General features: G+C 49.8%; 4 protein-coding genes across 4 annotated transcripts; 2 read left to right on the forward strand and 2 right to left on the reverse strand.

Annotated features, from left to right (window-relative positions):
- Positions 1-359: 359 nt before the first annotated feature.
- GGI43DRAFT_161624 (cleavage polyadenylation factor subunit MPE1 domain-containing protein) lies at positions 360-3,541 on the forward strand. Its single transcript, XM_083199561.1, has 3 exons — positions 360-841; positions 907-1,195; positions 1,261-3,541. Exons 1-3 carry the CDS (start codon positions 670-672, stop codon positions 2,819-2,821), a joined length of 2,022 nt encoding a protein of 673 aa, XP_083065217.1. The 5' UTR covers positions 360-669; the 3' UTR covers positions 2,822-3,541.
- GGI43DRAFT_394115 (guanine nucleotide exchange factor GET3) lies at positions 3,518-5,402 on the reverse strand. The gene is made up of 2 exons (XM_083204733.1): positions 4,545-5,402; positions 3,518-4,459 (listed from the first exon to the last, which is right to left on the reverse strand). The coding sequence occupies exons 1-2, from the start codon at positions 4,926-4,928 to the stop codon at positions 3,824-3,826; spliced, it is 1,020 nt and encodes a 339-aa protein (XP_083065218.1). The 5' UTR covers positions 4,929-5,402; the 3' UTR covers positions 3,518-3,823.
- Positions 5,403-6,633, forward strand: GGI43DRAFT_394117 (hydroxyisourate hydrolase). Its single transcript, XM_083204734.1, has one exon. The coding sequence runs from the start codon at positions 6,050-6,052 to the stop codon at positions 6,455-6,457; it is 408 nt and encodes a 135-aa protein (XP_083065219.1). The 5' UTR covers positions 5,403-6,049; the 3' UTR covers positions 6,458-6,633.
- A 497-nt stretch (positions 6,634-7,130) lies between these two features.
- Positions 7,131-7,721, reverse strand: GGI43DRAFT_379759 (uncharacterized protein; the record flags this gene model as incomplete). The annotated part of the gene is made up of 2 exons (XM_083202888.1): positions 7,131-7,543; positions 7,646-7,721. 2 exons carry the CDS (start codon positions 7,719-7,721, stop codon positions 7,131-7,133), a joined length of 489 nt encoding a protein of 162 aa, XP_083065220.1.
- Between the last annotated feature and the right edge of the window lie 4,511 nt (positions 7,722-12,232).

Here is a 12,232-nt window from a genome sequence, read left to right on the forward strand (position 1 = left end):
ACTCAGGTGCCTTGCAGCCTCCATTTGTGAGATCGAACAGTCCCGGTAGAACCGTACGCGTACCCCATCCTCCAACGACCATTCAGCGAAGCGATTTTTGCATATCGCGACCCATCGACTTGTGATTTGCTCTCTGTGCCGCTTTAACAAATAAGTCTCGACTTACTTGTTTATTTGTTGTTCTATTTTGGAATTTTGCTAGTCTGTCTGACGGAGGTTCCTGAGACGGCTAGCAAAGGGTTGTTATCTGCTGGTGCATAGGCTGGTCTGTTATGGTGATCAGGAAGTGAGGGGGAACTCTAGGGTTGTCTTTTCCTTCTGGCTGCTGCCACTTGTACTCGATTATTCGTCGTACCCATTTTTTCCCTATTGTCTTTGTCTTTCCTCCAATTACAATCAGAATTGATTATTTTGAGTCCATCTTGAGTTGAAACAGCACTGAGGTGCAAAACCAAGAAGAGAAGAAGAATCAAAAGAAAAAATTTCGCTAGCAGCAAGAAAATCAATACTCACTTAGTCAATTGTTTTACGGCTGAGGTTTCCGACGTATTTACTTTACAGATTTATAGCCCCTTCGACCTTACATTCTTGACGAGCCTAACGTCTCTGACATCTTTTATTCTTTCGCATTTTTGTTGCTTGTAACCAAAGAAACCCCCCTCAGCAAAAATGTCTTCCTCAGTGTTCTTCAAATTCAAGTCGCAGAAGGAGCCCACGAGAGTGGAATTTGACGGCACAGGTATCTCGGTCTTTGAACTGAAGCGTGAAATTATCAACAAGAGTGGTTTGGGCGATGGCACGGACTTCGATCTCTTTATTTATACCGATGACAACAGTGAAGGTGAGTCCAGAGCCGAAAAATTATCACCTGCTTCCAGCAGCAAATGCTAACTTGGCATGATATAGAGTACGATGATGATACCACAATTGTCCCCAGATCGACGACGGTGATTGCTCGACGACAGCCGGCCTTGAAGCCCGGGGCTGGGCGAGCCGCTCGATATGTCTCTGGCAAAATGCCCGTAGCAGCTAAGAATGCCGGTCGTAAGGAACAGCTGGGGAAGGCTTCGGCTTCCAAACCAAACACGAATGCCTTTAGCCAGATGAATGATGCTATGACGGAGGAAGATCGCATGGCTGCCATGTTTGCTGCCCAATCCGAGCAATGGTCGGCACAGCAAGAAGAGCTGTCTCAGTAAGTTGCCTTTTTCGTACATTTTCCCCAAGCGCAGTGGAGAGAGTTGCTAACCACTTGAACAGCCAAGCACCAGTTTTCAAACCCGGCGCCAAGCGTCCGGCAAATGTCCCAGACCATGACCCTCCTAACGGATACATTTGCTATCGATGTGGAAACAAAGGTCATTGGATTCAGCTGTGCCCAACTAACGATGATCCTGATTTTGATAACCGGCCTCGCGTCAAGCGCACTACTGGTATTCCGCGTTCATTTTTGCAAAAGGTGGATAAATCTGTCATTTTAGCTCAAACTGAAGGCGATGAATCCAAGCGGCCCTCAGGAATCATGGTCAACGCTGAAGGAGATTTTGTCATTGCTGAGCCAGACAAGGCGTCTTGGGAGCAATTCCAAGCCAAGGCCCAGTCCTCTTCCGTCGCGGCCAAGACGGCAAAGGCGGAGGACAAGGAGATGCAGGAGCGTGGTCTCGAATGTTCGATTGACAAGAAGATGTTCATAGAGCCAATGAAAACCCCATGCTGTCAGAGGACGTTTTGCAATGACTGCATAACCAATGCACTCATCGAAAGCGACTTCGTCTGCCCTGCTTGCCAGACTGAAGGTGTACTAATCGATGATCTTCAGCCTGATGAAGAAGTATCAAAGAAAATTCAAGAATACATTAAAGAGAAAGAGACCGCCAAGGTCACTCCCCCCTCATCCCCCAAGGCCAAATCGGAGGAAGTGGCAAACAGTTCCGAGAATATTGTTCAAACTGAAGATGCAGACAAGAATGAGCTAAATAAAGCAACAGACTCTGAGGAGGACAAGACGAAACTCGAAAAGACTGAGTCCCAAGAAGAGCAATCCAACTCACCACCTACAGAACCCGCCGCTTCAGCGTCCAAATCTCCTTCAGCCGAGTCCAAGAGTCTTGTCCCTGTTTCCCAGGCCGGAGACAACAAGACTGAAGTAGTCAAAGCAGAGGATACCGCTTCGAAGAAGAGACCTGCTGAAGATTTCCTGGAAAATCCAAAGATACCCAAGGGCCCCCGTGCCATGCAAAATCAATCGTCACAAAATATGATGAATGGAAACATGATGAATGGCATGCCCAACATGGGAATGAATAACATGATGTTTAATGGTGGCATGGGTATGATGCCAAATATGATGAACATGGGCATGGGGATGAATATGGGAATGAACAACATGGGAATGGGCATGGGCATGGGCATGCCGATGATGAACATGCCGATGATGGGGATGCAAGGCTTCAACAACATGAATGGAGGCTACGGAAACATGAATGGCGGATATGGCATGAACAACAACATGGGTGGTATGAACGGCATGAACAATAACATGAATGGCGGCGGTAACATGAACGGGAACTGGGGTGGTATGAACAACATGGGCGGTATGAATGGCATGGGCGGCATGAACAACAACATGAATCCCATGGGTGGTGGAATGGGCAATATGAACGGCATGAATGGTGGAGGCATGATGAATGGCTACCAAAACGGCGGTAACTTTCCCCAAGGTAGCGGCGATGAAGATGCCTACTTCCGTAAGCCGGTCAACCCACATCGACACCAGAACAAGCAACGTCGAGTCCGACCAAGCGACTACAGAGAGCTCTAAGAGAAGGAGGTGAAGAGAGAGAAACAATCTCTATTACTACGATATGCATCATACAACAGCCATCTGGAATGGCTCCGTGCCGAAATCACGGCGGACGACAAGGGCGGCTTGTTCTGCTTCGTTTTTTCTTTTTTCAACACAGCGTTTAATATCAGATACATCAACACCCAGGGCCTTTTTTTTTTTTCTTTTTGCATCTAGCTGGCGAAACACTGCACACCGCACACACCAAATATGACACAACTATACAATGTATAAACAGGAAGGAAATACCATGCATAAATTTGAAAAACAGGGGAGGACGATTCTCATTACCGGAGCTCAGCTTGGCTTGGATTAGGCGTTTACTTTTTTACTCTTTCTGTCTTCGTCTCTTTTGTTGATAAAACAAAAATCTTCGAATCGCGTCCTTTTAGCCACCCTCAATCCTCCTATTTTTTTTTTACAAAATCCGCATCTTTACTTTTTCCCTTTCCAGAATGATGGCCACTGAAGGCAATGAGAGGGAGGAAGGGTCCCCCACGTACCATCTCTTTTCTCACTTTGAGAAGAATACATGAGCGATTAGGTATTGTATTTTCAGGGCGAGATTGGGTTGGGAGGCGGCTTTTTCTCTTTTATGGAATGGCATGATGAAGGCGCAGGGGGGATTTCTATGTAGAATAGGTGTCCCAGAAAATGAGCGTCAATACAAGAAACTGAACTGAACACCAACACACACACATGTGCCATTATTTTGCGAATACCGCATGTGAATTGAGTAATGAATTAAGTCAAGATCGAAAATGATGAGGTGAAATATGTATGCTATAAGGGCTAAAATCGCCTGGACTACTTGTACTAAATCTATTGGAAAGAAAATCTAGACGTATACATAACCCGTAAGTCTTGCTCGTGGCGCAAATTAGAAATTTTTTCTTCTTTTCTGACTTTTTTTATGCATTTATCTTCTTTCTTATTCTTCTCTCCCTCCATCTCGTCTATTTACCTCCCTCGCCCTCTTCACTGAGGTGGAACGTACGGCTTCACCAGCATCTCGCTAAACTTCTCCAGCTTCTCCTTGCCTCGCACTTCCTCCACCAACAAAGGCATCTTGACGACATTGAAATCCTCAGAGTAAAGCTCCTCGTACTGGTCAAGATACTTGCGCTGCATCTTCGTGCGAGCGTTGCACTGCTCGCAGTCGCTCTCCTTCTTGGGGAACAGCAGCTGGTTGACGACGATGCTGTGGGTGTCGATGCCGTAGTTGGCCAGCTCCTGGATCATGCGCTCCGTCTCGTACAAACTCAAGAACTCGGCGATGCAGACGCAGACAAAGGTGGTCAGCTCGGCGTCCTTGAACTGGGTGTTGACCTCGGAGATTGTGGCGCGCAGGGACTCGAGCTTCTCCATCATCTCGTTGAGGTTCTGGCCGTTGGGCAGGGCACCGTTGGAGCCGAGGAAGCCGTTGAGCAGCGGGCCGTACTGGGAGGAGAGCTGGGAGACCTTGGCGAGGGCCTTTTCGAGGACGGAGGGGAACTGGAGGAAGCGAAGGGTGTGACCGGTGGGGGCGGTGTCGAAGATGATGGTCTCGTAGGAGAGGGACTTGACCTGCTTGAGGACTTCGGCAAAGGACATGGCTTCGTCAATACCGGGGATCTACATACGCAAGAAATCATGAGTTAGTTTTATGTATAACGATAAGCATCACCAAAGTCTGTAAAGGGAGAAGAGAGAAACGTACAGCAAAGGCAAGATCTTGCATCATGCCGCCAATTCCTCCGCTCATGGCATTCAAATCCTCAGTGTTCTCGCCCTGGCCAGCCAGCAAGTCCTGCATGCTGCCATTGGGATCGATCTCCATGGCGCTGAGGTTGTCGAAGCCGTTGATCAGGCGGGCCTCCTTGCCGAACTTTTGGTTGAAGGCATCGGACAGGTTGTGGGCGGGGTCGGTACTGATGAGCAGGACGGAGCGGCGGACTTTGGCGAGCTGGATGGCGAGGGAGCACGACGTGGTGGTTTTGCCGACACCACCTTTGCCGCCGACGAAGATCCAGCGGAGGGAGCGCTGGTCGAGGAGCGTTTGGAGAGACGGCTCGAGAGCGTCTTCGTCGATGACGAGAGCCATGGTTGTGGAGTGCTGTTTTGAGCTGAACGGTATGTGGGATGGACAAGTGGAGGAGAGAGCACAAAAGAGAGGATACGAAGAGAAGACGGAGGAAGAGACAGACGAGGCTGAGACGGAGGGTGACGCAGACGATTTGAGTTGGCGAGGCTACAGACACGAAAGAGAGGAGTGGCGTTTGGAAGCGGGAAGAGAACAATAGAGCGAAGATGGAGGGGCAAAAGTGGACAAAAAAGATGCGACAGTGGGTGGCGACGCTATAGTGGAATGCTGAACGTGCATTTAGGCACCTGGGATTTTAGCGGTTGATGCGGTCATTCAAACTCCCAGAGGCTGCCAATGAGGCTCTAGCGGCATGACAGTTGACAGCAGCATGATACAGATGAGGACAGTGATGTCGTACTGCATGACAAGGTGCCTGCCATCCAACTAGAAGGCTTCAGCCTGGTTTTAGCCCAGCATCTCGTCGATGAAGATGGCGTATATATATGTATACCTAACTCCGTGTATTAATGAGCAGACCCATTTTGGCCTTGAGTCGCATTAGTACCTGACTACCTATCAGTAATGGATCTTTGGATGTGCCTACAGCGCTCGCTCGGGCAGTCCTTCTCCAGCGGCCATCTCCACCAAAGTCCACTAACGGCGGCCGGCGCCCAGCGTGGCTGAGCCTATGTGTGCCTCTGCTGCCACCGATGCTGATTGGATGCGCTGTACTTGCCAACATGTGTCGAGTCCTACACTAAGTTGGCGGTAGGCCTAGTACTTGTCTGTACCTAGCAATTGCCTGTTATTTATCTGGGCTGCTGCGAGTACAAGGTAGTAGCAGCCCGTCAATCATGCAGGTCGACTTTTAAGAATAGAAACAGCTCAGCCTTGGTCTCCTGTTGTCCCTTCGTCACAGCCTTCATTTTGGTCTCACGTTGCGTGAGTTGTATAAAGAGGAGCAAAAAAGACTATTTTTTTTACTTTTCCCTTTTTCTCTTTTCTCTTTATCTTTCTTCACTAAGAGGATTGCATCTCAAGATTAGGTTGATTGACTGATCGGCCATTACCCCACCACTTCGATCTCTCAACTCGGCCATCGTCATACCACATACATAAACACCAAACAACATCCAGCCATGGCCGACAAAGACCGCATCACCTGCCACGTCCTCGACACCTCCGTCGGCCGCCCCGCAAAGGGCATCCGCGTGCGCCTGGAAGGTCCCGGCACCACCAGCAGCCACGGCAACGTCCTCAAGACATTTGAGTCCCTCACCAACGACGACGGCCGCATCACCGTCTGGCTGCCCTACAGCTCCGATTTGTCGGCGGGCGAGGTCCCCGTCTACACGCTCGAGGACGTGCTGGGCGCCATCAAGGGCCCTTCGCGGTGGACGCTGCGCTTCGACACTGCCAGCTACTTTGGCGAGGACAAGACCTTTTTCCCAGAGGCGACGGTGGTGTTCCGCGTGGAGGAGGGCCAGCACTACCATGTGCCGTTACTGCTCAGTCCATACAGCTACACTACTTACCGGGGAAGTTAAAAGGGCAAGATGGAGACGGGAACTTGGAAGATGGGCAGTGACATTTGAGTTTTTGTTAATCAAGCCGCAATTCAATGAAATTATGCATTTGCCCTTTTATCTTTCTGCTTACTCTCACTCCTGCAATCTGCGAATGAGATGTTATAGATATGTTATCAATTGTTGACAAGAGGAAAAGGAGAAGTAAAAGAGTGCGAGTCATGATACCGCAACGCTGTAGCTTTTATTATACACATCAGCTATATCCCAGTCTTTTATGTGCCTTCTTTGTCGTAAAGATACAAAAGAAAGTAGACAAAATAAATAATATGCCAAGCAGATGCAACTGGTCCCCCAAAATATATAAAGACAGGATCCCCCGTATTCTCAAGGGGAAAGGCCGACGGCAGCACCCATAAATCCCAAGAAAAAGGCCGTATCGTTCTGTTGCCAGGCTTCCAAAAAAAAAACATTTACACCCCTTTTCTCCCAAAACTCCGTCGCTCATAGAATGCGAACCAATAGTGACAGGAAATAAGCTGTAAAGTAATATATATATAACACAAAAGAGAGTCGTAAATCCGTTTCGATTTTTTTGTAAAAGTGGCTGTTTCGTTTGTTGTCCAGATGAGTCAAGGAAATGTGATGCTGTTGATAAGGTTTCTCGCATCACTCGCCGTCCTGCGGTCTTTGTTCATGAATTTCGTCGCCACCTGCTGAACCGGTTGGTCTTCTTAGGTGTGTGCATCACGCTATCGGGAGAAGAAGGTGGTGTCTCGTCGTCCTTCTTGGTGGATTCTGCGCTATCGCTGCCAGTCTTTGACTGGAAGCTAGCCTCGGACGGGCTCGTCAGCTTGGGGGCCTCCTCCTGGACGCGGAGGCTGGTGCTGGAGCGGGTGTGAGAGAGCGACAGTGAAATGACGCTGCTGAGGAGCTCGGTCTGCGGGCCGACGAGGCCATCCACGAGGCTATGCTTATGCTTGTGTCGTCGGTGGAGGAAAGACAGGCGCTTGCGCTTGAGGGCATGATCGCCGGCGAGTTCGTCGTGTGAGATGCAGGCATTTGGTGAGAGATCGGCGTCAGGGTGAGGTAGAGTAGTGTTGCTCCCTTGAGAAGAAAAATGTCAGTCAAAAGGTATTTATTGATTTTCAAATAGAGAAATGTTCGAATCAAAGAGGTGAAATCAGATGATCTAAGGAGAGTGCTTACATCGATCAAAGGGTTCTGGAAAGCCCGTATCCCGGCTCGCTCGACGGGATGCCCGAAGTGTCGTCTGAGAAGCCATGGTGATGAGGTAGAGATGAAGGGTTTCGATGAAATTTGATGAGTAAATCGTATTATTTCCAGTCAGGCTTCTTTCCACCTCTTCTTATTTTCGTTGGAAAAAATAAAAGACAGGAGAGAAAGGCGAGCTGGATGGGCCTTGTGGACGCAAGCAGCCGAATGACAGTTTGGCGCGTGGTCTTTGTAAGAGTGAGTCTGAGTAAGTTTTGGTGGCTGGTTGAGTGACCGCCCCGCCTGCAGTGCGTTTGGTGCTGGAGCAAGTACCCTTAGGTGGTAGTGTTGAGGCGAGGTGAGAGGCGTAGGTTGAACAGTGGTGTAAATGGGAAAATGGGCGGCCGCAAGGTTTCTTTAAACCCCCTTTGGGTGAGATCTAAATCGGCTCCAGAACCATAAAAAATATAAAAGAATAATCCAGCAGGATCCTAGCAAGGGTCGCTTTGATAGTGCTTCAAGGAGCCGAACCGCCCGAGTCTGGGATGTGGGAAATTTCAGCGAGATGAGGGCGGCTACAACAAGATTATAAACAACGGCCGAGCCCAGCAGGTACCAGTAGCCAGTAGCCAGTAGTGCGTGTGTGGGGATGAGATTGGAGGGAGGGAGAGAGAATTAAAAGACAGCAGCTAGTAGCGATACTTTTTGCAGATTAGTCTCTATATGTACCTCGAGCAAATAAACCCGGTATGCAAGGCAAAGGCGATGAATCGTGCTAACTCCATGGGTGAGCTGCTGCTAGTGGCCACCTTGTCGCTGTCGCTGTCTGTGCAGCACATCGCGGCCCGGAGGCAGCTGATGGGGGAGGAGAAATAGGACCACTTGGGCCTGTCTAGCCCCCGGCAGCCGTGGCCGTCGCCATCGCCGATAATTCGGAATTAGCATCAATTCCCTTTGTCAAATCAGCATGTGACTATTAGTATTGGTTGGTTGGTTGATTGATTGATTGATTGATTGACTGCCTGTTGCTCCGTAGGCATTACGAGTACCATAGGGGCTGGCCCCTCGCTGGATTGGATTCGGCCGCTTCCTCACCGCGCCGCAACACTGACGCTGCACTTCAGCCCTCCCTGCCTCAACGCTCTCAGCAGGCCATGGGCCTAGAGCCTGATGACTATTGCTCTTTAGCAGTATTCGTACCCGCTGGCCCTGCTGAAAACCCCCCCAGGCGTCAGAAAGTCCTGCCGGATCTGTCCCAAGGGTGGGCGGCAAAACAGGGGCCGTCAGATGGGCCGCTGTACGGTATAATGTACAAAGGCACAGCTAATACCACCTGTATAATGCATTAGGCTCAATCAAAACGGCTCAGGTACTTTGGGTCAGTGCTATCGATTTGCTGCTGCGCCTCGCTCCTGAGTGGAGCTGGGGGTGAGTATAAGGTAATGAAAAGAAGAAAGGCGTTATGGAGTAGAAGAAGAAGAAGAAAGCTGGGGAATCTAGTAGGCGAGGAGCAAGTTCTGGCTACCGATGGAAGCTTCTTGGTTCGCGTCTGGTGTTAGTGGCGGTCCAAGGGCTTGAAAAGCCAAGTGATTTAGCACCGCGCAAACAACGCCAACCAGTGACCAGTGGGGATGGATGGCAAATCAATTCATCATACTTTGTAACCGCCTGTGAGGATGGAATAGTGCATGTGCATGAAGGTAATGACGGAGTGGTGTGAAGGCTACATGTACATGAATTGTTTCAGGCCATCCAGTAGTACTTTGCATGGCACGACGCCAGAAATGAAGGATGACGTTATCATTATCATCTCCATGTAGACAATGTCATCGCTTGTCTGCGAATATTCCGTAGTAGTACTAGTACTAGTACACACCTCCAGGCTCTCAATATAACATTGCGATGAGCCGGTCTAAGGGCTCTTGGTCTCACCCATAGCGCCGTTTACACCTATGAAGATGCTTTCCCGCGTACTGCAAGCCGCCAACCAGGTCGCTAATCGGCAGGCAGAAGCAACCTTCAAGCACGATCCGTCTACTGCCTAGCAGGGTAGATGACAAAACACTGGTGGCAGTACTATAAGCTCTCGTCAATTGGATGATCCAAGCCCATTGCGAAGCTTATTCACTCAGCCACCTCCTTCATTGTCACTGGCCAAAGGCGAGAACACGATCAGCAAGAGAAGAATAGCCCTCACCAAGTTTTTAGTTTTTTTGGGCTCTTAACCGACATTCTGAGCTGTTCGGTTCTTGGCTCTTGGCTTTTGAGTCTTGGCGCTTGGCGGCTCTGCCATCAGCCAGCCATTGATTACAATACATCAATTACATTATACAGGCTAACCTCGTCTATGGCGGATTACGGAGCACTGGCACTAGAATTTGTGCAATGGGATTATTCATTGGTACGCGGGAGAAAGACAACATGAGCTGGTTCGTGCCCACCCCCGTCGTACTGTACTGTACTTCGTAAAAGCCTAACCGCTCGGACAGAGTCCATGCCATGTGAAGCGGCAAGCGAATTAGGATCGCACCCTCTGAGCCAAAGAGTCTAGCCTATCAAACATAAACCGGCTCGGGGGGCCGAGACGAACCAGACACACGCGCAGTTTCGAGACCAGGCGGCCTAGACCAGTCAAGTCTGCATGTCTGATCCATCTCTCGTTCAGAAAAGGCCGGCACGGTACGACGGGCTGGCGGTTGGAGTCTGGAGAAGGCTCGTAAATACGATCTCATCTCATGCTATACGATGCCACAAAAACGAAACGGTGACGACAATAGATGAACTTTGAAAGAAAAACCAGTACTAGTACGTCCATCACTGCTACATTGTCAGCTCGCATTCGCCTCTTATGCTCTCAGTCTTCTCTGGGGCTCGGCGCTGTCGTCAGCCGCTGTCGCAGAAAATTGGCCACTTCGGATGTGGTGTGCCGTCTGTGCAGTCTCCAGCGTATGGACCGCTGGCCCGGCGCGCACCCTCGTGCGGATTTCCCAACAGATTGGATTTGGGGTGATCCCATGTGCTTCTGGCTGCGACTCCCAGGCGCTGTCTTGCCCGCTGGCCACTAGCTCCAGAGCACTAACACGATCACACCCCGTGCGTGTACTTTTGTCGACTGTACTGCCACCTGCGCTAGGCGGGGATCGGTGTAATAAAATGCCAAGGCGGTGCTCCGCACTAGCACGGATGAAGTCCGAGAGCGCTTGGGGACGGAAGCAGATGCGGCCGGTGGCTGGTCCCTGGGGCCGCAGCCTCGAAATCTGGGACTGGACTCGGTCCTTTGCAGCGTAGCATTTGCCCATTGGCGTTTTACTGTGCGCAGCTTCTAAGCCTACATGTACATACTATCGCTGCTGGTAAGTATACAGTAGTATTTTCTAGCTTGATGCGTCAACAGCACGAGTCACGTCTTGCGTTGATCTAAAAGAAACAAGAAAAATAAAAGACTCTCATGACCTGAGTATCCATGCATCGCTCTGCTAGGTCCGGAGCACCGCGATGCCATGTGCATGTAAAAGCGCATCTGGCGTCTCGGATTGGTCCCGGGCTCTGCTAAATCGGGTCACTTACAGACGCATGTCTCGCAGCCGCAGCCCAGCCAACCAGCTAACGATGCCTGGAGCCTCAATAGCGCCGCTCCCTGGTACAAGTAGCTTAGAAGCAGGCGCTACGAAGTCTGTATAGCTGTTCAGACACGCTGAGACATACATGTTTAAGGGAACAAAACCCACGGCTAAGACTGATATTGCTAACACTTTGAACAAACTGCATCAGCTGTGGCTGGCTGATGCGAGTGCGGTGCATGAAGCTAGCATCTAGCGGTGACAGTATCACAGTCAGAGCAGCGCACCACGCGGAATACAAGCTCCTAATATTATGTACGATGTAGCATCAAGCATTCCATCACAACTCATCAAAAGCAAGATTAGAAGCTGAGAAACGACTAGGGTATATGCGAAGGGTCGATCATCGATACCCGGGCCATGATGACGATGGGATGGATCGCCTTCTGCCACGGAACTTACACTTAGTCACATACCTAGCGGTGCAGTGGTGCTACCACTACGTCAAGTTCATGCGGCGTTTCCGCTGCTGCAGATGCCGGTGAAAACCCGGTGAAAATCACACATCATCGCTTTTTACTAACTAGCCCCATGTGCCATCGCAGCTGATGCCAATCCCAAGTCGAGCATCATATTTGTGACCTTGGAAGCCCTCCTGTTGATCGGTATTTGCCGCTCGGGACTCAGAACCATGGCCGACCGGAGATGGAGATGCCCCACGAGCTCCAGTATTAGGCGGTTTATTTTTTTCCATTTTATACTTTAACCTGCGGAATCCAATCCACTAAATACACGCCTATAATATGGCTATCGATAAGTAATTAGCAGCATGAGATCTTGTATGAAGCGAAATGGGTTGGTATGGTTATCAGTTATGCCATGCTCCTATCTAACCTCCTTTCTTCCCGCGGCGGGGAAAATCAATATTAATGCATCAAAGTGTCAAATCTCGACGAAATGACGATTCTCGTAGGCATCACAGACCATTGATGGGGAAAAGGGTTACATTAAACTTGAATGC

This window comes from Trichoderma evansii (genome assembly GCF_050947405.1).
Source record: "Trichoderma evansii strain SZMC 28006 chromosome Unknown GGI43scaffold_2, whole genome shotgun sequence".
Lineage (NCBI taxonomy): Eukaryota > Fungi > Ascomycota > Sordariomycetes > Hypocreales > Hypocreaceae > Trichoderma > Trichoderma evansii.